General features: G+C 44.8%; 2 protein-coding genes across 3 annotated transcripts in view; one reads left to right on the top strand and one right to left on the bottom strand.

The window, feature by feature from the left end:
• Positions 1 to 18,939, top strand: part of RAB3GAP2 (RAB3 GTPase activating non-catalytic protein subunit 2) — a 95,880-nt gene extending 76,941 nt beyond the window's left edge. For both annotated transcript variants that reach the window (XM_082703017.1, XM_082703016.1), the window contains exons 25-35: positions 1,774 to 1,947; positions 2,044 to 2,150; positions 4,449 to 4,515; positions 6,656 to 6,726; positions 9,221 to 9,256; positions 10,454 to 10,528; positions 10,953 to 11,171; positions 13,984 to 14,073; positions 14,310 to 14,531; positions 15,612 to 15,770; positions 15,971 to 18,939. In XM_082703017.1, the coding sequence (XP_082559143.1) occupies positions 1,774 to 1,947; positions 2,044 to 2,150; positions 4,449 to 4,515; positions 6,656 to 6,726; positions 9,221 to 9,256; positions 10,454 to 10,528; positions 10,953 to 11,171; positions 13,984 to 14,073; positions 14,310 to 14,531; positions 15,612 to 15,770; positions 15,971 to 16,126 (1,376 nt within the window). In that variant the 3' untranslated portion in view covers positions 16,127 to 18,939. The remainder of the gene's footprint in view (positions 1 to 1,773; positions 1,948 to 2,043; positions 2,151 to 4,448; positions 4,516 to 6,655; positions 6,727 to 9,220; positions 9,257 to 10,453; positions 10,529 to 10,952; positions 11,172 to 13,983; positions 14,074 to 14,309; positions 14,532 to 15,611; positions 15,771 to 15,970) is intronic.
• A 451-nt stretch (positions 18,940 to 19,390) lies between these two features.
• Positions 19,391 to 24,915, bottom strand: part of IARS2 (isoleucyl-tRNA synthetase 2, mitochondrial) — a 58,474-nt gene continuing 52,949 nt past the window's right edge. Inside the window, exons 21-23 of the mRNA XM_082703018.1 lie at positions 24,612 to 24,802; positions 21,490 to 21,634; positions 19,391 to 19,952 (exon numbers count right to left, since the gene is read on the bottom strand). Coding sequence (XP_082559144.1) covers positions 19,810 to 19,952; positions 21,490 to 21,634; positions 24,612 to 24,802 — 479 coding nt within the window. The 3' untranslated portion in view covers positions 19,391 to 19,809. The remainder of the gene's footprint in view (positions 19,953 to 21,489; positions 21,635 to 24,611; positions 24,803 to 24,915) is intronic.

Genomic DNA, 24,915 nt, shown 5'->3' with positions numbered 1-24,915 from the left:
ACAATGCAAAAGCCTGTTCATAAATACACAAAAGATAGAGAAAGGGCTATAAGCAAACCACTAAAGAAAGTTATCAAACCATAGAGGAAGGGAGCAAGAAAAGAATAAAGGGGGACACCTGGGTGGCTCAGTGGGTTAAAGCCTCTGCCTTCAGCTCAGGTCATGATCCCAGGGTCCTAAGATTGAGCCCCGCGAGAGCCTGCTTCCCCCCTTCCCTCTCTCTCTGCCTGCTTTGATCTCTGTCTGTCAAATAAATAAATAAAATCTTAAAAAAAAAAAAAAAGAAGAATAAAGGAACAGAGAACTATTAAAGCAGCCAGAGAACAACTTGGCAACAAGCAACCCAGGAATTACTTTAATTATAAATGTGCTAAATTCTCCAATCAAAAGACGGAAGGTGGCCGAATGGGTGAAAAAAAACAAGACCCATAGGGCACCTGGGTGGCTCAGTGGGTTAAGCCTCTGCTTTCGGCTCAGGTCATGATCTCAGAGCCCTGGGATCGAGCCCCACATCGGGCTCCCTGCTCAGCGGGGAGCCTGCTTCCCCCTCTCTCTCTCTGCTTGCCTCTCTGCCTACTTGTGATCTTGATCTCTCTCTCTCTCTGTCAAATAAATAAATAAAATTAAACAAAAACAAAAAACAAGACCCATATATATGCCACCTCGAGACTCACTTTAGATAAGTGGACATACAGATGTTGAAAGTGGGATGAGAAAAGATGCAAATGGAATTTTTTTTTTTAAGTTTAATTAATTTGGTTTTTTTGTTTTTTTTAAAAAGGGTTGTGAAAAATTGTAAGTTGTAAACTCTACCCTCCATGCTGCCACCTGCTGATAGGGTAGGACCATCATTGTGATCTTAACCTGAGCAGTGTGAGCAAGGGCTTGATTCTGGAATGGAAATTACCAAATGATCCGGAAGTCAAACATAAGAAATTGGAATACCCAGCACACTGCTGTCATTTGTTATCACTGATAAGTGTGATTTTACTGTGAAGCATTCTTTCTTTGCGTGGAAAGGTTTATATTTGATCAAAATAGGAAGAAGAGGTTTTGGTAATTAGAGAACAATGTATCATTTGTTTTAGGTAAAAACAGGACTTGAGTGTTTTTCAGTTTCCATGTAGAACTTTTGGCCTATGTCAGTGACTGAAACATGGGCAAGCATCATATTTCTTAGAGGTGACTAAACTTTGCCTATAAATATTCCATGCAGGCAAGTTATTTGGCTATTAAAAGTAACATGTTGCCCAAACAGGTATCATGCTAATCAGTCTGTTTCACTTATATGTAAATGAAAGTGCTTTAAGGGCACCTGGGGGGCTCAGTCAGTTAAGTATCTCCCTTGGCTCAGGTCATGATCCCAGGGTTCTTGGGATCAAGCCACTTGTTGGGTTCCCTGCTCAGTGGGGCACTTGCTTCTCCCTCTGCCCTTCCCCCTGCTGTGCTCTCTCTCCATCTCTCTCTCTCTCTCAATAAAACCTTCTTTAAAAAAAAAAAAAAAGATAATGTTTTGAAGATGTATTCATCTCTTCCTCTGTGTCTGGCGAAGTATGATATTTTGAATTTGTGGACATAGAAGCTACATGGTATACAGATGAGTGTATGCATTTATATTTATCTAATATAAGAGTATATACGTATTAGATTATTATATAATTCTATATATAATATATATATTAGAGCATAGAGATGCCCTTAGACAGCAGATATTGCATTTGCCCTTGCCGTCTTTGCTGAACACTGTGAATTTTCATTTTCTTCGCACTGTAGGTGGCATTGCAGACAGTGTAGCCAAGTGGATATTTAAACAGGACTTCAGCCCTGAAGTGCTAAAACTGGCTAGTAAGGAAAGAGATGCCGAAAACCCAGATGAACCCAAAGAAGGCATTCACAGAGGTTTACTTGAAGCGGCAGAGGTGGAGAGGACTCTAGGAGCCATACCAGGTAGTCCATAAATACGGAGAAATATGCGGCCCAGAGTGGAGGTGGCTGAGTCTTTGTTAAGGAAAGAATAACCTGTCACTCTCTTGTGGCTTTCAGACTTGCTGCATTTAGCCTATAAGCAGTTTCCATGCAGCCTTGAGCTGGACGTGCTGCACGCCCACTGCTGTTGGGAGTACGTCGTTCAGTGGAATAAAGACCCGGAGGTAAGGTTCTCGCCACTTCTTTCCTGTTAATTCTGTCGTCTTGCTCATGCTGTACATATGTGGGACTGTTTAGTTCAGTGACGTACTGGACTTTCTCCGCCTGGGATGCCACTGTACTAGGAGCTGTGCTAGGTCTTTTTCATGCATTATCTCTCAGTCCTCCCAGAGAACCTGTGACATGTGGACATTGTCATTACCCCCCTCTGAGAAGAAACCAGGCCCAGAGAAGTGCCATCCTAGTTAGGTTGTGATACGTATATTCTTTATTTCCTTTTGAATTCCTGCATGAGACAGCACAAACTTATTAGAAACTCTGTAATATCGTAGTCATCCGATAAAGCCGGGGTGAAGATCCGGATGCTGACCTGTTTAGATCCCCCTGCGTTTGTCCGTCACCTCTCTTATGTTTGTCTCTGAAACACCGAGAAAGCCACGCTATGTACAAGGCTGACCCTAGTCCAGGGTTAGCCTAATGGCCCTTTTAGCTCTCTGCTGGGGCATCGTTTTCTGCCACTTTCTCTCGCAGAACAACCATAGTCGGGAAGCAGGATGGGCCTTGAGCTGAGGGCCTGGACTTGGGTCCCAGCTGAATTTCTGACAAGGGTCTGGGTTGGGGTCAGTAACCGGATCTCTGAACCTGCTTGTTTCTCCCTCTACCTTTTTTTTAAATGAAGGCGCCAGTCCTTCAGGATTGATGCCTGGATTAAGTAAGATGTGAAAACATAGGATGGGCATTGCCCTTTGCCAATAAGTCCTTTTCTCAGATCTTTCTAGTCAGTGCCCTGGTAAATTATCTCTCTCCAATACTTTATGGTCCTTATGTCAGGTTGCACTTTTGAAGAAAAAAATCTCACTGATGAGCTAATGTACACTAAGGCATTAATTAATGATACTCTCCCTCCCCCCAAAATGTTGTCTTTAATATATAATCACGTTTTAAAAGATTTTTTTAAAAAGTGCTTTAAACAAAGGAATGGCCCTTGATCAATTAAATCTTGACCAAAAAGAGATTTTAGCACAGGGGACCCTCTTGATGGTCCCTAAGTCACCCTCTCCAGTGGCCTGCTCTGTGGTCTGAGTGGCCATTGTGTTTGGGCTCTCTCCTTCAATGGAAGATTTTTCCTACAGGAAAAAGGAATGTTAGAACTATAATGAGGACATAATAGTTTGTCAAATCTGAATAGATTAATTCTAGATTCAGCTCTAACAGTAATACATAAGGAGAAAATTCTGTTTTACATCATTCATTATAAACTGAAGGTGGCTTGGGACACAGCTGAGGTCGAGCCCCATTGCCCCTACTCACCAGCTGTATGATCTCTGGGAACATTTCTCAGCCCTTTGTTCTTGATTTTTCTACTGAAAGTAAATGAGGACTGTAGCTATCTTGAAGGGGTGTTGCAATTTCTAGAGAAAATGCATGCGTAGTGCCTGACCTCTTACTAGTGCTACCATGATCTATTTAAATTGTTTACATTTCAAATAAGTGACCATTTTTCATGTTTTTTTTTTTCTTATTAAATAATTCCCCTTTCCTCTTACCCCAGTTCCACCATTTTATACACGAGCTTCATCAGGATCAAAACAATTGAAATTGTTTGTGGGAAATCACTAACACTAGTATGTGTTATCAAAGGTGATGAGTTTAGTGTTTGTAGCTATAATATTATTTAGCAAAGATCTGGGTAATGTCATCAGTTCTACATGCTGCATATGGGTGTTAATATGTCAGACCTCGATTAGAAGGAGTTGAATTTCAGACATGTTTCCCTTCACTGCTTTAGTTTTCCTCGTTGGCAGTTTTCACTAACCAAATGTATAATTTACCATATTTAGCTTGCTTACTAGAATGTAACCTCAGTGAGGGCGAGGATTTGGGTCTCTTTGTTCATTACAGTGTCTCTGGCACCTCAGACAGCCTGGTTTATAATAGTGCCTCAATAAATAATTGTTGAATAATGAATGATATTTGCAAAGAAGTAAACCCATCTCTGTGTGAAATTCAAGTATTTGTTAGAGAAAATACTGCTATCATGTCCAGGCCATAGTGAATATTGATTCCAGATGTCAGCATATATGACCTGGTATCAATCATCATGTAGGTAACGTGAATTTAAGAGAGACCATTGACACTGTCCTATGAAAAAATTTCTTTTACCTAATACATCTGTATTCTTATCACCACATTCTTGGGTAGCTTTATGTAGAAATTTAAGAAGTTACCATTTGTGTTTGAAACATCTGTTAAATGATACCTCTCTTTTTTTCTCTCTCTCTTTTTTCCTCCCTGTATGTAAGGAAGCACGTTTTTTTGTTAGGTCAATAGAACACTTGAAGCACATTCTTAATGCGCATGTTCAGAATGGTAAGTAAATAAGCATTAAAAACGTAACTGGTGGATTCAAAAGAGGCAGGGATCTTTAAGTTCACATTCTGTTCATTTTTTATTTGATGGTTCTGCCTCCTAACACGTGACTGTGTATATGTTTGTGTATCATGATGGATGAAGCCCTGGTCTTTGAACTGCTTAGGAAAATGCTGTTTGGGAGGGGATAACGGGGGAGAAGTAAGGAGAATATTAGATATAAAACACTGATTTTCTTTTTAGATCACAGGTAGATAAGGAAAGGGGGAGGGGCGTCTCAGAAAGGGCTGAAGTTCATGAAAAAGGTAGCCAAGCACCTAAGGCTATCAGATGGTACAAATTGCCTTGTGTTTCTTTCTTTCTTTCTTTTTTTTTTTTTGGTGATGTTATTTATTTATTTGACAAAGGGATAGCGAGGGAGGGAATATAAACAGGGGGAGTAGGAGAGGGAGAAACAGGCTTCCCACTGAGCAGGGAGCCCGATGCGGGGCTCGGTCCCCAGACCCTGGGATCATGACCCAAACCAGACGCTTAACCACCTGAGCCACCCAGGCAGCCCCCACTGCCGTGCTGCTTTTAATAAATGTGACTGTTCTCCATGGGCTGCTATAACATGGGGACTGCCGATGTCTCCTTGACAAAATGTCACAAATTGTGGTGGAAAAACTGTAAACAGGCTGCTGGTTCCACTACATAAGTGGGTTTCCCTGAAAGAGGTAATGGAGGGCTCGGCACGAGGCTAGTTGTTTTACTAAGCGGCGAAACTAGGTGTTGAGCCACGTAAGAGGGAGGCATCAACTTAATGTCCGTGTGATTTTAGGATTTTAGGGAAACTCCTTATTTCTCACGTACCACCTCCTCACAGGTGGTATGACATCCAGTTGGAGAAATTCTAAATATTCTTTTTTTTTTTTTAAAGATTTTATTTATTAATTTATTTGACAGAGAGAGAGATCACAAGTAGGCAGAGAGGCAGGCAGAGAGAGAGAGGGGGAAGCAGGCTCCCTGCTGAGCAGAGAGCCCGATGCAAGTCTCAATCCCAGGACCCTGAGATCATGACCTGAGCGGAAGGCAGCAGCTTAACCCACTGAGCCACCCAGGCGCCCCCAATTGGAGAAATTCTAAAATGTCTCATTTTCTGTGAAGGAACATGAAAATTTTTTTCATCTCTTACATCTTACCTTCTTCCTGGGAGGAAAAAGAAGATGGAAAGTGACTCATTTGGAAAATAGAGTTTCTAGATAATTCTACCCTTAATTGATAAAATTAAGTCACTGCTAACTTCAGGCTTGTATTTAAGAACTTAGCTGTTTGTCCAGTGGGTCTCCTGGCTTCTCCGCAGCCCCCGAGGCCCTCAGCCCCAGTTACGGAAGCGGCCGCCCGCGGATAATGACCGCAGGGGAGACGGCACGCTGAGCCTAATTGACAACAGTTGCAGAAATTTCGATGCCATGGTTTATTGAATGTGGAAGTATATAGCCCAGATTTCTTGTGTGGTTGCTTTTGTGTTTTGTTTTTTAATACTTCCTCATATGTCACTTTATTTGGTGGTTACATATGGAAAAAAAAATGACTTTTGGACATTGAGCTGTTTCTCTTGCTTGGCTGTTTTGAATAAAGCTATTCCCGACACTCTGATACACATCTTTGTGTTCCTTTATGCGGTGGCATTGCTGGGTCGTAGGGTGGACACACAGCTTTAGCAGAAATGGCCAGTTTTCCAAGCAGTTTTGCCACTTTCTGATGCGCCCCCAGCAATCTATGAGCATTCCAGTGGTTTCCTTATCTTCCCCAACACTTGGTTCGGTCATTAAAAAATAAAAATAAAAAATAAAAAAATTAGCCCTTGTGTTGGTTGGTTGATATCTGTGATTTTAATGTGTATTTCATAACTAAAGATATGGATCTTTTCTTACGTTTAGTGGCCATTTGGCTACCCTCTTACACGGCTCAGTTCTGATTATCATTGAGGATAAAGGTTTTTCTTAATTTTACAAATATTGCAATGTGAGATGTCAGAAACGATATCTAAATAAATAGTCCATATAGCTTTATAAGCTTAAGGAAGACAGTAATTTGTTAAGCATGATAAAAGAAAAAACAGATAAACCTTCTACTTACTGCTTTACTCGCTCTCCAGGCATTGCTCTCATGATGTGGAATACATTCTTGGTGAAAAGGTTTTCTGCTGCTACGTACTTGATGGATAAGGTAAGGTAATTTTAAATTTCATATACTTGTTTCTTTCTTTAATGGATTGATATTAGAAAGTTTATTTACAGTGGGCCTTGTTAGACTATTTTTTATTTGAGGTGACATTTTACTAATGCTCCGTTCACTGTAACGCCCAGTACTGGCATTTTGAGGACCTGGGAAAGAACCTCCCGGATCCTCGAGAGAACTTTCCTTTAAAAGCCTCTTAACCAAAGAGAGTGAGACTTGTGCTTGACTGAGGAAAAGATTTGTACCTTGTTTTAAATTAAAATGTACCAATGTATAGTTAACTCATCACTCTTTGGATGTAGGACAAGGTATTTTCTTTGGGGTCGACTGCCACCCTGCTTTGGTTTTCCTACAGAAAATTCACCCCTGTTGCCTTGCGTGTGACTTCTAAATCCCTTTTCTTTATAAAGTGGTGATGCAGTTTGAGTGCAAAATATTCAGGTTTTAAAATGTATGCCCTCTTCCTTGTAGTCGCTTCCTCTGCATCTTTCCCAGTAGAGCTGGGAGTCGGCTGCTCTGCACAGCTTTTTAAAGCACTCAACCTGGTATTCGTATATCCACCCCCTTTTTTTCTCTCTCATATTTTATCAGTTACTTAATTAAGTGACAGAAATACATGATTACCTATTACAACCAGCCGAAGTAGCTTTAGGAACAAACAGTGCTCAGGGGACAGGATTCAGCGGGCGGAGACTAGCCGCCGCCCCCCAGCTGGGCACGCGGGGCCCTGAGCAGTGTGTCCCCAGGCCTGGCAAGAGTGTAGCTTCGCCTGGCATCAGGCGAGTGGATGTCAGGAGAGGGAAAGCACATAAGGACAGCACGTTCGTGCAGATGTACACGGACACACATTCAGCCGCGAGCATGACATTCAGACCCACTTGGGGCCACAGCTCCACTACAGATGCTTTCTTGACTGTTCCTGGTAACAGTTTTCTAGTTCAACCTGATGTTCCCCGCGTGCTCACCTTCCTGGCCCGCTTTAATGTTTGTTTTCCAGCTTGTTTCTTTTGGCCTTTCTGGTACTGCTCTGTTCCCCTCCACCTCTGGCTGCTGCCTTCTGGGAGAGCAGTAGCGCGAAGCCTTTCACTTGTCTGTCACTGTGGGGTTTTGTTGTGTTCGCACATCGACGGCCACGTGGGACCCTCACAACTTGGACTTGAATTTAAACAGTCCTGAACTAGGAGGTGGAGAGTTTTGATGACTCATTCGAGAAATATTTACTACAAGTATCTCTTATGTGCCAAGGGCTGTGCTAGGTGCTGTGCTTACAGATTTCAGAGTCCCAGCCCCCGCCCTCCAGGGACTCCCCGTCTCAGAGGTGCACAGGGTGCTTTGGGGACTGAGGAAGAGGAAGGAAAGAACCAGGCCAAGGGAGGGCTTCTGGGCTGAGTTGGGGAGGGGGAGTGAGCAGGGAGCAGGGGGAGACAGAAACGGGTTCCTGCAGAATCCGTGTTTGGCTCAGAGCTGGGAGGAGTTTCGGGTGCTGGAAGCATGTGCTGGGTGGGGGAAGGAGTGGGAACCAGGCATGAAGTCTTTCCCTCGAGGGCTGTGGGTTTGGGATTTTCTAACCCTCTGTGTAAACTGCCTAGCATAGGGTCTGGCTCCTAGGGGGAAGGCTCAGAAGGTGGTAGCTGTTACTTTATCTTGAAGATGCTGGGGAAGTTTTAAGCAGAGCAATGATATGTTCAGATTTGTGTTTCAAAAGATGATTCTGGCAACGGTGAAACATGTGGGTTTGGGAGGGGCCGAGCGTGGTGGTTTGAGGGCCGGCGCGGTCTGCCCTGATCTGTGTGCTGCCTCCTCGGAATTCTGGTCAAGTCATGTTCCCGACTCTTCGGGCTAAGTGTGCAGTGGAGTTCATCAAGTACTTATTGAATTGAGAAAATCAACCAGTTTTCTGAGCTAGGACTAGAACTTCTGTCTGTACTGCATTGTTTTTCCTTCTTTTTGACCATTTAAAATGATTATGTATCTTCATCAACAAGCTGCTCTTTATTCATAACCTTGAGTTTGGTTCTGGGTTTTAAGGCAACAGTCATTTGCCTTAATAAAAATCTGGGTTTTTTTTAGAGGTTTTTTTTTTTTTAAATTTAATTCAAAAATATTTATTTATTTATTTATTTATTTTTGTTCTGTTTTTCTCAAAATCTTTATTCATAAAAATATTCACACTGTGGTGGTTATTTCATTATTAATCCAAGTATCTGAATAAAACTAAAATAATACAGGTTTAAGATGATGATAATAATTGAAAAATGTTTATTTTTGAAAAGGATTATTTGTGAGCCCAGAAATTTATTTTTCATAAAACATTTTTAAGTTCCACCACAAAGTTAACTGCACTCTGTTACAAATGAGTAGAACCAACATTTATTTATAGCTGAGTTTTTAAAATTATCGTACTTTCTCCTTCCTGTAGTACCATAGTAATGCCTTTTTATTTAAATTGTTAAATAAATAGTATTTTGTGTCCTGTTCTTAGGTTGGCAAATCACCAAAGGACAGGCTATGTCGAAGGGTGAGTGACTCTCTGTTCACTAGATGGCCAAGCTGTCCGTCCTGCGCCTACGCAGCACCGTATTCACCACAGGGCTGGACTTGGTCTTTTCCCTTTCTGATGGCCTCTCAGGGGATGAGAAACGTGGGAAGATAATACGATGTTAAGGAAACTGGCCATGAATTGTGGCCACTTTTAATTTACCTCTCCAGGTTGTCAGATACCTTCCAACTAGAAACTTATTAATGGCAACACCCAGTGTCCCAGCAGATTCATGAGGGAATTTTAGCTACTTTCTGTAATAACCATCGCACAAACGGTCTTCAGTACGATTCCAGCCCACGGAAGCCCACCCCACAGACTTTCCACAAGCCGGTGTTCCCCGTGTGCCTTTCCCCTGTTTGAGGCCAGTGAGGAGGAGTGCTAACTTCTGCTCAGAACTTCGAAATACTCTTACTGCAGACTCCTTGGGCAATCCCGGGACACGTGAATCCAGCCGTGCTAGGCCCATAGTCCTGACATCCCCACCGGGCAGAGTTCTGCTGTGCTCCTCAGAGTGGTTGGGACTGTTACGTGTGTTATACACACACACACACACACACACACACACAGTGAATGATGCAAGGGTGAATTACTTAGGATGGGAGGGATTTATTGGTTGTTGGTTTCAAAAAGCTGGTGAATGCAGGGCCAACAGGAGCGACCTGTCGCCCACCGCCCGAGTGTGGTATTTAGTTCCTGGGCTTGGGGATGCCGGCTTTGTTCAGAAGGTTCAGTTCCATCCCTGAAGGACGCTCTGCAGCCAGAGCAGGCTGTTTTCTGAGGATTTCTCCTCAGCTTGGCTGCCGTGTGGCATCTCAGCAAGTACCCCAACCCCTGACCGCATGGCTGGCTGTCTGGCGCCTTAGCGAGCTGGTCCGCGGGCAGCGGCGCCATGACTTGTGGCAACCGATGGCGCCGCGTCTTCACAGCACACGGGGAACACCGGCTTGTGGAAAGTCTGTGGGGGTACTGTCTTTCGGAAAGCCTGATTTTAAAATACAGTGAATCTCAAGAAAGAAATTAAAATGTGCCAATACCTTGACTTTCAAATTGGTGCCTGTATGTCCAGCGTTGAGAGTCCTCTGCGTAGGTGTGCTGCACTGTGTTTGTGATTTTTCTGGTGGGATCTGTGGCAGTTCTGCTGCAGGTGCTAATTGTGTTCCTTTTTACCGCCAGGATGTGGGGATGAGTGACACAGCAATGACCTCCTTTCTTGGCTCCTGCTTGGATCTTCTTCAGACTTTAATGGAGGTAAAAGAGGTGCATTTTCCTTCTGAACTCTCTCTGAGATAGCAAATGGCTTTAAAATCGCTGAACTTAAAAAAGGACTCTAGATGCTGTGAAATGTGTAAGCCTGACGATTCACAGACCTGTACTCCTGGGGCAAATAATACATTATATGTTAATAAAAATTTAAAAATTTTAAAAATTAAAAAAAAATTTTTAAAAAGACTCTAGAAAGAGTTTTTTTTCCTTTCTCCATTTCTAAGTTTTGACATAAGTCACCCAAATCATGGTTTCTTACAAAGAATTAGATTTGATTTTTTGTTGTAATTTCGGGGTCTGGGGAGAAAAGGGGTTTGCACTTTCCCCCTTGTAAGCACATTAAGATATTTATTTGCAAGCTCTTATTTCTCCGATTCTGCCTGCGGTTCTCTCTTCTCCAAACGTGCAGGCCGACGTGAGCCGGGACGAGATGCAGGTGCCTGTCCTGGACACGGAAGACGCGTGGCTCATGGTCGAGGGACCGATCTCCATCGTGGAGCTGGCGCTGGAGCAGAAGCACGTCCACTACCCGCTGGTGGAGCACCACTCTGTCCTCTGCTCCGTGCTCTACGCCATCATGAGGTTTTCTCTGAAGACCGTGAAGCCATTGTCACTCTTCGATAGTAAGGTGAGGACCTCGGAGGCCTTGAGACCTGGCTTGGAGCCGAGGGCTTAGCAGGCACCGGCAGGGCGAGAGGCAGGACTGTCTTCTGGGACGTGTGTGGGGTTACTCGCCGGGGGGCTCCCTGCTCGCTGCTCCTCACCACGATGCCTGTAATTCTGGCTGCCCTGGCCTCTTCCGGGTCCAGAGTCTGCCCTTCTTGTTCTGCTGGTGAATGGGTCTCGGATAGACCCATTCTCTCCCTCATGCGTGTCTCCAAGCCTGACCTGTCCCCTGAATTTGAAGCGTATATTTCTTCTTTTTTTAAAGATTTCTTTACTTGAGAGAGAGGAGAGCGAGCGTGAGCACGAGCAGGAAGGGCAGAGGGAGACGTGAGAGAATGTGCAGGCGGGCTCTGCTCTGACCACAGAACCTGACACCCGGCTCCATCTCACCACCCTGAGATCAGGGCCTGAGCCAAAACCAAGAGTCACACGCTCAACCGACTGAGCCACGCAGGGCCCCTGAAGTGTGTGTTTCTATCGACTGGCTCTCTTCGGATGGGCTGTGTGACTCCCCACGCCTCCTGTGTAACACACTTCCTCCCCCAGGCCCCTGCCCTTGACCTAACCCGCTGTTCCTCCTAAACCCCCAGCGGAGTCGGCTGCGCCGGCGCAGGTGGGGAGCCTTGAACTGCTCTAGCTCGCCTCCCTTCAAGCCCCACCCGGACTGGAAGTCATTCTCGTCCATTCTTCCTTGAATCACATCCGTCCATTCCTCTCCATCGCTAGACCCTAGTTTGTTTATTTTAAGAAAGACCGAAATGAAGGGCCTAGCTCAGTCCTCCCCTCAGAAAGGGAGTCTGTGGGACGAGAGCACATCGGAATCGGACCGGCGCGGCGGGGCCGTGGGCCTCACCCCGCGCGGTGCTGCGGCGCCCGAGCCCGCCTGCGACTGCCCCGCAGACAGGCCGTGCGGTTGGGCTGGGAAGTCCGGATCCGGCCCTGCCGTCCGCCAGCGCGGGTCCGGGGGCTCCCGAGCCTCGGCGGGCTCGTTCACAAGCGCCGCGTCCGGGCCGACCTCACGGGCCGTGCGGGGAAGTGACGCGCTGCCCGCGGGGGGCTCCGCGGTGTGTGTCGCCTAGTAAGTACGAGACGGTGTCACGGGTGGCGGACACGTCCCCTCCCCAGGCCCCGCTGTGCAGCAGACCCTCTGGTAACAGACCCCCGGGGGGAGGCTACGGAGTAACAGACTGTGTAGGTGAGTGTGTGCGGAGACTTTTTCTTTTTTTCTTTTTTTCATTTTGTTTTTATTTTTATTTTTTTTAAATTTTTATTTATTTATTTGACAGAGATCACAAATAGGCAGAGAGGCAGGCAGAGAGAGAGGAGGAAGCAGGCTCCCCGCTAAGCAGAGAGCCCGACATAGGGCTCGATCCCAGGACCCTGGGATCATGACCTGAGCCCCCCAGGCGCCCCTGTGGAGAAACTTGCCCTCAGGGATGTCCAGTATGCTGTCACCACGGGGGCGGAGCTTCGCCTGACTGGCGCTCACACCTGCTGACCGACAGCCCACGATGGCTGGTCTAGAAAGCCCATTAGCAGGTCCCCGGGGTGACTGCAGGGGAAAACCCGGCAGCCCGGGACAGTGGGGTCCTCCGTAAACCCGGACGGCCTGGGGGGGACGTGCCGGGCACAAGAGCCCGGGCCCTCTCCAGCCTCCCGGGCCGGGGCTCTTCACTCTCTACTCCGTTTCCTTGCAGGGACTTCTGCAGTTCTGCTCGGGCTCCACAGATACACATCTGTTCCCGTAAACAGGCTCCTTAAACAGCTGAACAAGTCCTCAGGCGGGTGCGGAGTACAGGCTGGGTCTTAGCTATCTAGGACCGCCTAACAAATTCCCTCAGAATTTAGTGACTGCGAACATTTTGTGGGTCGGGAGTTCGGGTCCTGCCTTACTCAGGTGCCGCTGGCGCAGAGTCTCATGAGTCTGCAGTTCGGGTTTCTGCCAGGGCTGGTCCCAACTCAGCCACACAGGGGAGGCGCGGGGGTCCACTTGGACGCTTGCATGATTGCAGGCAAGGCTGTTCACGCCACACGCACCTCCCTGAAACACAGGTCCTGCCCCGGCAGCTGGCTTCCCTCAGGGCCGGTGACAGTGCCTAGGAGCACCCAGGGCAGGAGCTATGGTCCTTCTGTCCTCTCAAGGGGAGGGGTGACACAAGGCATGTGTACCAGGAGGAAGGGGATCGTGCCTCAAAGGCGATACTGGAGCGCGGTTTATAAAAGCTAAGTAGGGGCGCCTGGGGGACTCAGTGGGTTAAAGCCTCTGCCTTCACTCATGTCATGATCCCAGGATCCTGGGATCGAGCCCCATGTCAGGCTCTCTGCTCAGCGGGGAGCCTGCTTCCTCCTCTCTCTCTGCCTGCCTCTCTGCTTAATTGTGATCTCTGTCAAATAAATAAATAAAACTTAAAAAAAAAAGTTAAGTGAATAAAATTCCAAGATGTTACTGTTCAAGAAGAATCCACGAGTTCCTGATTAGATGACTGAACTTTTTAAATCTTCTTTTGTCCTACCCTTAATAATCCATACTCACAGGGCGCCTGGGTGGCTCAGTGGGTTAAAGCCTCTGCCTTTGGCTCAGGTCATGATCTTAGGGTCCTGGGATCGAGCCCCACATCGGGCTCTCTGCTCAGCATGGAGCCTGCTTCCCCGCCTCTCTCTGCCTGCCTCTCTGCCTACTTGTGATCTCTCTCTCTCTGTGTCAAATAAATAAAATCTTTAAAAAAAAAAAAATCCATACTTACCTCTTTTCTTGGTCTTTTCTTTCTCTTTAGGGGAAAAATGCATTCTTCAAAGACCTAACTTCGATTCAGTTATTACCTAGTGGGGAAATGGATCCAAATTTTATTTCTGTGCGACAACAGGTAAATGATAGTTAATTGGATTTTGTCTCTCAGAAGAAAATAGTAAATCAAAACTTTAGCTGGCCTTAAAGGATGACATTTATTCTTGAAAGCTAATTTTCCTTTCAACTGTATTTTCCTTTTTGATAATTAATTTCAATGGAAAAGCCACCCTCATTGACAGGAAAGCCCATTACTGTGATTTAGACATCTTTTAATGATGAATAATGACAGTGCTGTCCTTCTCCCTTGGCAAGTTCTTACTGAAAGTCGTTAGCGCGGCTGTCCAGGCCCAGCACTCAGTCGTGAAGGACCGAGAGTCCTCGGAAGAGGCACCGACCACTCCTTTCGGGAAGGACCACGACTGGCCAGTGCTGGCTGTGGATTTGGCTCATCACCTTCAAGTTAGTGAAGATGTGGTTCGAAGGCATTACGTGGGGGAGCTCTACAACTACGGAGCGGACCACTTGGGAGAGGAGGTAATGTCGCCTGTGAGCGTGAGGAGGGGGGTCAAGCCACAAAAGTTACAGTTGCAGTAGAGAGTCCGTAAAGTCTCCAGAAAAGCTTTTTACTTTTCCTTTTGTTAGGACTTCTAGGCACAGAAACAACAGAATGTTAAAATATAAAACTGTAATCAAATTCCTGTTTCTGGTCTGTGTTTAATAAACTCCTACAGTGCCAGGCCTATTCTATCTAAAGGGGCATCGTGGTACCCAAAACAGGCAGGATTCCCTCCTCATGGAATTGATGGTCTGCTGGTAGGAGCAGAAAAGCTTGCTGAATTAATTTTAATTTTAATTTTATATTTACTTATTTATTCATTTATTTGAGCATGCAAGCAGGGGGAGGTGGATGGAGGGCAGAGGGAGAGAGAGAGACTTAAGCAGGCTCTGTGCCCGGCGCAGAGCTGGATGCGGGGCTCGATCGCACAAGCCTGAGATCCTGACCTGAGCCGAAATCGGGAGTCGGACGCCCAACTGACTGAGCCAGCCGGGCACCGCGGGCGCGCTCCCGGTCGTACTGAGTGACAGACGCTGTGAAGAAAAACAGGATCCCATGAATAAACGGGAGCTACCACACTACGGTGGTCAGAGGGATAGGGGAGCTGAGTCCCCAAGGAGAAGATGCAGCCAGTCACACAGGAAACACAAGGTCCAGGGCTGGAGGGCCAGAGTGTGGTCCGGGCGAGATAGGGAGTGAGCAGCGAGGAAGTCCGAGAGGAGGCGGGGAGGCGGGCGGGACCCACGTCTCTTAGCGAAGGGTCATTCCTGTGTTCAGAAGCCATTAGGTATGAAGCAGTCATGATGTGATTTAATTCCCTTTGCCAGAAACAAAAAATGACTCGTAGAGTCCTATTGAATCGAAAAACTAGGGGATAAGAAAAATTAGGTGGTGAGCAGAACTTTGAATTTAATTTGGACTTTTTTTTTTTTTTTGGTTGTACACATGGCCACATCTCAAAAACAAACCAGAATCTCTTCACTGGCAAAGCCTCTCCTAGACTTGAGTACACGTGTCAGCTCTCACTCTGTATGCACTTGTCCATGTCACGTCCCCAGGCCATTCTCCAGGTTCAGGACAAGGAGGTCCTTGCCTCACAGCTGCTGGTGTTAACAGGGCAGAGACTAGCTCACGCGCTCCTCCACACCCAGACCAGAGAAGGAATGGAGCTACTGGCCAGACTGCCGCCCACGCTCTGCACTTGGCTGAGAGCCATGGTAAGTACGAGAGCCTGAGATTATCGGGTCACTGGATGCTTTCCTACAGGCCTATTTAATGACAGGTAAGGAGAGCATTCAAATCAGGAGTTTAAGTTCGTTCTGAAGAATTCTTACTGGGAAATGACTATCCTGACAAATCTTAAGTAACAATTACTATTGTGTATAGCTGATCGGTTATTTTTGTGTCCCATTTGCAGAACCCCCAGGATCTTCAAAACACAGAAGTGCCAATTGCAACGACAGCTAAACTAGTAAATAAAGTCATTGAGCTTTTACCAGAAAACCATGGGCAGTACAGTTTAGCCTTACACCTCATTGAAGCGGTGGAAGCCATATCTCTTCCTTCTTTATGACACTTACCTACTGAAAATGGTCCCAAATTGTGTGACTAGAACATGAATTAGTGCATGTAATTTTACATAGTAAGATCTGGAATTTTATGAAGGGAGTAGGTCTTTTTTCTTTTGTAAAATAAATACAAATACATACTACTTTTTAAAAGTGCAGTCCTGGCTAAATTCCACTCCTTTGGTTAATACTGAAGATAAAATATAACTGAATATCAACTATACCATATTACTAACACAGATGTTTTACTGTTTATTTCTAATTTAAGCACTTAAATAGCTTTATGGGTAAACTTTGCTATTTCAAATGGGTTATAATTTACAGATTATGTTCTTATTATCAGATTCTATATTTCGTACTCAAAATGTTATTGTAATTAAATTTAAGCGTGTTCATGTATAGTCCCCTGTCAGTAATATTTGAGGAACACCCCACTGGCTTTTGTTGGCATGCTTAAATCCCGGAGCTCTGCACGAGGACAGGTTCTTTCCCCGAGGTTATGCTGCCACCACCGGAGGACGATGACCTTGCTTTTGAGGAGGAACGGGTTCGAGATCCTCATATTCATCAGAAGGGACACTGAACAACATTAGAACCCTTAACCTGTTGTCCTTGCCAAAACTGAGAATCTGAGACGCAAGCAACACAGCAAAATTAATTACGATGTAAGTTAAGATTTACTTTTTGCCAAGATTCAAAGTTGTATCCACATCAGGTCATTGTAAAAATGTATTATCTTGTAAAATTTATGTTTTAAAAAAAAGGGCAAAGATGCTAAAAAAAATTTAAGTCCAATTTATTTTTCCTATAAGTGTTTAGAAAGGTCTGCTTCTGGGATATGGTAACATTATCTGTTCTTGGGAACAGTACAGAAAAGGCCTAGTGATATTACAGCTTTGCAAACCTACCTCACAGCTGGGTTGAGAGAATAAAATACAACTAATTTTGTACCCTAGAGTGCCTCGAGCAGTCCAAGTGCTGAATAATTATTTGTTGATTAAAACCAGGTTAACCAAAACTCTGTAAAAAGTGCTTTGAGCTCTACAAATACCAAGTCTTTATTAGGGTAGATCTTTGGAATGTAGCCATAGAGTGCAATTACTGATCTCTGTCACGGATCACAATTGTTATTCGTAGTAACTCATTGTGATACGGAAGTGTGTTGTTTCACTTACGTGTAGGAAGCCAGCGTTAGTAACTGTACAAAGTTGACGAGTATGCCCCTCGAGGTTATAAAGAAAAAAGTCTCACATTTGAGGATATCCCAGTGTAAATTCTTTTTAATTTAAAAGGTCACACCCAAATAAGAACTAAACTGTCTAAAACTTAGTAATTACTGTTTAATTTAAAAATCTTGAAAGATTAAGTTTAAAGATGTCTTGGATATCTGGGTGAGGGCCTCTAAGTCTGACCGAGGCTCACGCCGTGTACAGTAGCAGCACCGAGAAGGACCTTAGCTCGTCCAGCTTCTCCGCCTCTGCCGCGATCTCCGCTGGCCCGTCCAGACACAGTCCTGTGAGTCCTTGTAAACCTATCGAGCTTTACCTAGTCACCTGTTACATGCATTCTAAAACATTTGTTCTTCCTGTGATGTTTCTAAATACTCTGAAAGTAGTTATGAATTTTGGAGGCTGGTCAAAGAAACTTTACATCCTCACTTTGATTCTGTTAACACTTTTGAGGGAAGGGGAGTACCCGATAAACACGTTAGGTAATAAAGCTGCTTGAACTTATTCTCGTAGGACACTCAGATCTGGGGACTGTAGAGAATAGTAATAAGCTGAAATATGGTTCGTGGGACCGTAACAGATCACTGAATTACAAATCTGTAATTACATTTGTAATCCTAAAGTTTACCATTCAAAGAATTTTAAAATTGAATTCTGAGTTATATGGTTAAGAAAACCAGTTAAATATTCTGTGATTTCATCAAGGGCTTTTAAAATAAATCTGAGAGAAGAAAAGAAAATAAATACCCATGTAAACATTCTGTAACAACAAAGAGCCACAAATAAAGGAATTAGAGTGTATGTAGGATGGTTGATTTCTGAAACAAAGGTATGTTGCACTTTCTGATGGGAAGCCACTAACAGTGTTTTCCTAGCTAGAACTCCCCCCCAACACACACCTTTCTTTGTTAACATTAAACAGGCATCTGTACCTTGTTAAATTTCACTGTATAATGCTGAAGGAAGACAGAAGTGTTCAAATAATTGTAACTTCTACATTATAGATTATGTTTAGATGTAGAACTAGAAGAGCCAGATAAACGTAGGTGAACAGGAATATAGCACCGACCTTCTAAATGCTTCATACTTTTGCTAAGAGAAAAAATAAGAAGTGGAGAGAGTTTTTCCTTTGTTATAAATTATAAAACCTCATCTAAGGTCAAAGTAAGCACTGTTACATTTAAATTGCTTTCCTTTAAGTGGTTAATTGCAACTTAAAATCAAAGAAAACAGATTTACTTTTAAGTTTACATGGAATTTAATTTTCACTTACAAGTTGCTGTGGTTCATTCATTTATAAGAGACAAATCTTTTAAAGTACTCCATAGCAACAGTGAAAGCCTTCCCTCACCCTGACAGGAATGAATTTGTTGGGCTTCTAAAAGTTAGAGTTCTGCTGAATAGAATTAGCTGTCCCTAGAAAGGTTTTAATCCAATACTGAATTGTTTATAAAATGCTGTTATCTATTGTAATGTACTGTAAGTAGTGACATTCTGTACATACTTCTATTTTCTGTGTCCATTGTTGTGAACTTATGTATATTAGTGAAATAAATTTTCAGCTTTCATGTTGTTTCAACATTCATAAATATCAGTATTAAGATTTTCTTTTCCCTCTTGTATGACAGTAACAAGTTCGGTGATGTTTTTGTTCTTTTTTTTTTTTCCTGCTTTATCTTTTTTTTTTTTTTTAAGGTTTTATTTACTTATTTGACACAGAGAGAGATCACAAGTAGGCAGAGAGGCAGGCAGAGAGAGAGGGAGAAGCAGGCTCCCTGCTGAGCAGAGAGCTCGATGTGGGGCTCAATCCCAGGACCCTGGGATCATGACCTGAGCCGAAGGCAGAGGCCTTAACCCACTGAGCTGCCCAGGCGCCCTGATTTTCTTTCTAATGCAAACAAGAAACCCAGCTGTTTTGAGGAGGCTGCCGGTCACTAGTAAGGCAGAATGACATCACTGTCTCCTAAGGGAAACGCACCTCTGCCCTTCTCCTTCAGGACTGCGTTTTTTACTTGATTTTTACAACTTCACCAGTATCAGTAAATTTCCAGATGCCTTTATTTTTAGAGGTTACAGAACTTAAATATGGAGTCAAGAAGCTTTATAAAATATAAAACATTTTCTGGTCAGCCACATTTAAAGTCGAACATACCCAGTGTCTCCAGTGTCTCTGTTCTGAATAAATCTGTTGCGGATCTATCGAGATCTGCCTGCATATCTGTATTTTCCCACATGTGTATGTGTGTATACACACACACACACACACACACACACACATTATTTTTATCTGCTGCAGGAAAAACCTGTAATTCTGACCTTGACCCTTAGCCTCCACCACTTCCTCTTCCACTCCTTACTTAAATCTAGGCTTGCTTCCTTCCCGCGGTACACGGTCCCTCGGAACTCGGGGCCGGGGCTGGGGCGTCCTTGCTCAGAGCGCGGCCGGCAGCAGGGGGCGCTTACTTCCCACTCACGACTTCCGAGCATCGGGGGCAGAGTGCGTCCGGGGACTCGGCCGTGTACTTCCAACAACGAGGGCATTTTTCTTTGGTAGTGGGCGTGACAATTACTTTATAGGAAGACTCTTCACGAATATCACCGCCTGTGAGAGAAAGATACAGGGAGACTGACAGGCCGTTCAACTTGTATCTCTCTTCTCTGTGGTTTGCCCGTGTTCCTTTTTCAGCGCTTTCTCCCGCCCCTGGGGAAAGCTGGTCAGCGTGGCTTCATTTGCCACATTCCAGAGACAGCTGTGACCGCGGACTCACACCCTGACCGCTGAAGACAGCTGGGGAGCCCGAGACCCCGAGTGAGCCGGTGACTGATGTTCCCCAAGTCACGGGTTGTCTCCTCACACAGAGGCCTTCCAGCTCTCCATCCGGGCACAGTTCTCACCAATTACACTGCCTCTCCAGCTACACGAGAATTTTGTTTTTTTAAAGATTTTATTTATTTATTTGACAGAGATCACAAGTAGGCAGAGAGGCAGGCAGACAGAGAGGAGGAAGCTAGCTCCCTGCTGAGCAGAGAGCCCAATGCAGGGCTCGATCCCAGGACCCTGGGACCATGACCTGAGCGGAAGGCAGAGGCTCAACCCACTGAGCCACCCAGGTGCCCCTGCACAAGAATTTTAAGAGCCAAATTACAGTGACAACTGCAGTGTCCCCACTTACACCTTGGTTTAGGGGCACCTGGGTGGCTCAGTCGGTGAAGCATCCCGACTCTTGATTTCAGCTCCGGTCAGGATCTCAGTGTGGGATCCACTGGATCCTAGGATCGAGGAGTCTCAAGCTCTCCCCTTCCCTCTACCTCCCTCTCTCTCTCACCCCCTCTCCTAAAAAAGAAAATTCTTGTTTTAAACAAAAACAAAAACTTCTTCACTATTAATACTCCCAGACTTCAGCCTAAATATATACAATGAAGAAATTTATTTTCTAGCCATTATACAAAGAAAGTACATTAATTAACATTTTGAAAGGCAAGTGACACGCTTCACTACACGGTCAGTGCTTCCAGGCCGCGGACTGAAACTGACGCCCGTAAGTGAGCCTCCCGCCTCCTGCCGGCACCTAAGAACCACGACGAACACGGGCAGCGTCACTATCCCCGCGGGATCCACGTGTGAGTCCCTGTTCACGGGACCGTGCCTCCAGGCCACCACTGAGAGCGAAGCAGGCTGACCAAAGTCCCCCACCGAATCCCCGCGCACTGCGGGAATGAGTTCCATAAAAACTTCTTCCTTAACCCTTCATGAAGATTAGCTAAATCTATTTAAATAGGGCGTGCAAATAAGGAATTTTAGAGTCCACACTGGGGAGGGGCGGGTAAGGCAGGACCAGGATCCTGAGTACCAAAGCAGAGGGACACAAAAGCCAACAGGAGTGAGGTTGACTACTGTCACCTACAATGACCACTGTTCACAGGATGGGAGGGAAAGCATGCTCCTCTCCCCAGCCCCGTGTTCCCAAGATCATTAGGTAGGACACTTCCAAGAGCTGGGTTAGAAACTTGGCCAGTTTCCATGAAAAGGTGTACTCTAAGAAGATTCCTCTAGAACACACCTGATGGCCTGCAAAGCCGATGACCTCCGATCACCATCCGTTCCCCAGGCCTGCCTGCTGCTCTCCCCTCTTCCTTACCTTCTAAATTGATCAGGAATGTCCCTTTGCGCTCAATGACATCTGTCGTTGTTGATCGTGGCTCCTGAGACAGTAAAGTCGTCTGGGAAGCCATCATTAGTTCATTCAGCTGAGACGTGCTGGAAGTCTCCTCCGCTTGTAGCATCTGGGAATAAGCATGCTGAAGTTACTGTCTGAATGTTTACCGCAAACTGAGGTTAGAAGAATTAATGCTGCAAATTCTTGTGTTCACCGAGTGACCCTTTAGTGCCATTATCTCCTAATCTAATACTATTAAATCAGTTAGAATGAAAAGTTTTTTTTTTTTTTTTAATTTTAGAGTGCATGAGCGGGGGGAGGGACAGAGGGAGAGAGAAACTCCTGCAGATTTCCTGATGAGCAGGGGCCTGATGTGAGGCTCGATCCCATGACCCTGAGATCACGACCCTGAGATCACAACCCGAGCCAATGTCAAGAGTCGGCTGCTTAACCAACTGAGCCACCCAGGCACCCCTGGAATGAAAGGTTTTAATTAAAAATGTCCAGGCAATAGTATGTGCTCTGTAATATACTTTATGCCGGGCACTTCACTATGCCAGATGCTAAATGTCCATTATTGCTAATTATCATGGCGTTTCTCATCCCATTTTCCAAACGAGGAAACCTGCTCTGAGGAGTTAAGTACTCCCGGTTCTCAAGCAGTGAGTGCTGGAGCTGCACGTCCAGCCCAGGTCTGTGGGCCTCCGAGGCCGGACTGCTTTCTCCCTGAGTCCCGCTTCCCACATTACAGGCGTGTAAGCTGGGACATGTACGATCTGAACAGACCTGCTCTAGCAACACACACCAGTGGTGCCAACGGACTGAAGCACAGAGCTGTTCTCAAGTACAATAAAGTGGAATGTCTGATATGCATTTTCACACTTCTCACTGTAACTCTGCACTTCAAAATGAGTTGGTTGGTTTTTTTTTTTCTAAAAGGAATGTGTATATTAAATCAAGGGGTGCCTGAGTGGCTTAGTCAGTTAAGTGGCTGACTCTTGATTTTAGTTCAGGTCAGGATCCTTAGGGGCCATGGGATCGAGTCCTGCATTGGGCTTTGTGCTGAGTGTGGAGCCTGCTTGAGATTCTCTCTCTCCCCCTTGGCCTCTCTCCCTCTGCTTGCACATTATCTCAGAAATTTTTAAAAACTCAAGAAAAAAAATAGGAGAAATTAATCTGGTTTTAACAAATTCATGTAACTGGTAAATCATAGATCCAGGACTCCATCTGACAGCTATTTAGTGTAGTTGCTAAGAAAAATCCATTATTTTTTAAAATCCCAAAGAATTTTTTCCAATATAAATGACTGAAACAAGCTGTTATTTTTTTTTAAACTCATTACTCAGAATTAATGAAGTGAAAAGATACATGACATGTAGGAGAAAAGCCCAGCACAATGCTGCATAGCCGTAGCTAGGTCACAGTTTCAATGGTCTTCTTTGCTCATAAAATAAAGGCGTTTCTTTGCTCATAAAATAAAGGAGTCACGCCTCCCAACTACACATTTTTTTTAAAGATCATTTAGAGGGTGCACACAGAAGAGGGGCAGAGCGAGAAGGAGAGACTCTCCTACTGTGCTGAGCGCGATGCCGGGCTCCGTCCTGCGAGGGAGAGCGAAACGGACCCGAGCCGAAATCAAGAGTTGAATGCTGAACCACTTGAGCCACCCAGGGGCTTCCCAACATAGAGATTTCAAAGTGCAAGTATCTTACTGAAATCATCTGCTGGCTGATCAATAATCTACAGACTGCGAGCCTCAAATCTTAATTACATTATGAAAAATTTAACCTGAGCTTACCGACCAAATGAGATGGTCATTTTTAGAGAACTATGATAGCAGTAAAACTTTAAAAAATATATTCATTGTCAATTCTCTTCTCCAGCATTAAAAGTAGAAAAAAATCAGGATCAGGGCACCTGGGTGGCTCAGTCGGTTCAGCGTCTCCGTCTGCTCAGGTCATGATCCCAGGGTCTGGGGATCGAGTCCCGCAGAGGGTTCCTAGCTCAGCAGGGAGCTGCCTCCTCCCGCTGTCTGCCACTCCCCCTGCTCTCTCTCTCCCTCTGACAAAAAAATTCTTTTAAAAAAAGAAAGATAGGGACGCCTGGGTGGCTCAGTTGGTTAAGCAGCTGCCTTCGGCTCAGGTCATGATCCCAGCGTCCTGGGATCGAGTCCCATATCGGGCTCCTTGCTCCGCAGGGAGCCTGCTTCTCCGTCTGACTCTGCCTTCCACTCTGTCTGCCTGTGCTCGCTCTCGCTCACTCTCTCTGACAAATAAATAAAATCTTAAAAAAAAAAAAGAAAGATATTTTAAAAATTTAGAAATAAAGTAGAGAAAAATCTGGAGTCAGTATGTTAAGCCACAAGTCAGTGTGGCCAATGAACCACTAATAATTGCAGGAAGAAAGTCTTGATGGTGCTTTTGGAGATAAAAATAGGATGAATGGGGCGCCTGGGTGGCTCAGTGGGTTGAGCCGCTGCCTTCGGCTCAGGTCATGATCTCAGGGTCCTGGGATCGAGTCCCGCATCGGGCTCTCTGCTCAGCAGGGAACCTGCTTCCTCCTCTCTCTCTCTCTGCCTGCCTCTCTGCCTACTTGTGATCTCTCTCTGTCAAATAAATAAATAAAATCTTTAAAAAAAAAAAAAAAAAGGATGAATGCTTTGAGATGACATGATCATTTGCTGCAGCAAATGAATTTTCTTCAAATCTCCTGAGAAAAAGATGGAAGTCTTTTTTTTAGATTTGTTTCGAACCTGGTCCAGGTGGACAAAATTCTCAGAAAACTAGACACTCAATTTTTGTGTATTGTAATAACAATGTCATCAGTTTCTGTCACTTACCTAATTAGCCCCGAGGATTTGCGTTTCAAACATGACTCTGTTGCATCTTACCTGTCCCAACTTAGAAAGGATGTGGCGACAGAGTACATGCTTCAGAGAAGGGACAGGAAGCACGGAGGAGGAAACAAAGACTCCGTGATAAAACCAGTATTACACGATCTCTAAACTAAAAAAATGTTCCTTATACAGAGATTTTTAAAAGCCAGATTTCAGGTGAAGCTCTAGGATACTGACATCACTTCCAAAGAGACAAACTGCTACTCACTTCTATGATCTCAAAAAGCAGCCCAGGCTCGATGACAAGGGTAACCTTGTACTCGGCTGCGTTTTTACCAGGGATGCTGCCAAGAAAGGAGTCTCTCATGGCACAGGTGCTCTCTATGGCTTCCTCTAACCCAGGCTTCTTCCAGATAGAGCTTGTTCTAATCCAGCCAGTACGAAAAACACTCTTGGGTTCTTTAAAAAAAAGAAATAAAAGTAATTTACATATATTGCACACTGTATAGAAAACACTAACCATTATTTGCTATTCATGGGAAGTAAGAATTGGTATTTATGGTAAATATTAT

This window comes from Mustela nivalis (assembly GCF_964662115.1).
Source record: "Mustela nivalis genome assembly, chromosome: 16".
NCBI classification, from domain to species: Eukaryota; Metazoa; Chordata; class Mammalia; order Carnivora; family Mustelidae; genus Mustela; species Mustela nivalis.
This window is presented reverse-complemented; position numbering and strand designations above follow the sequence as displayed.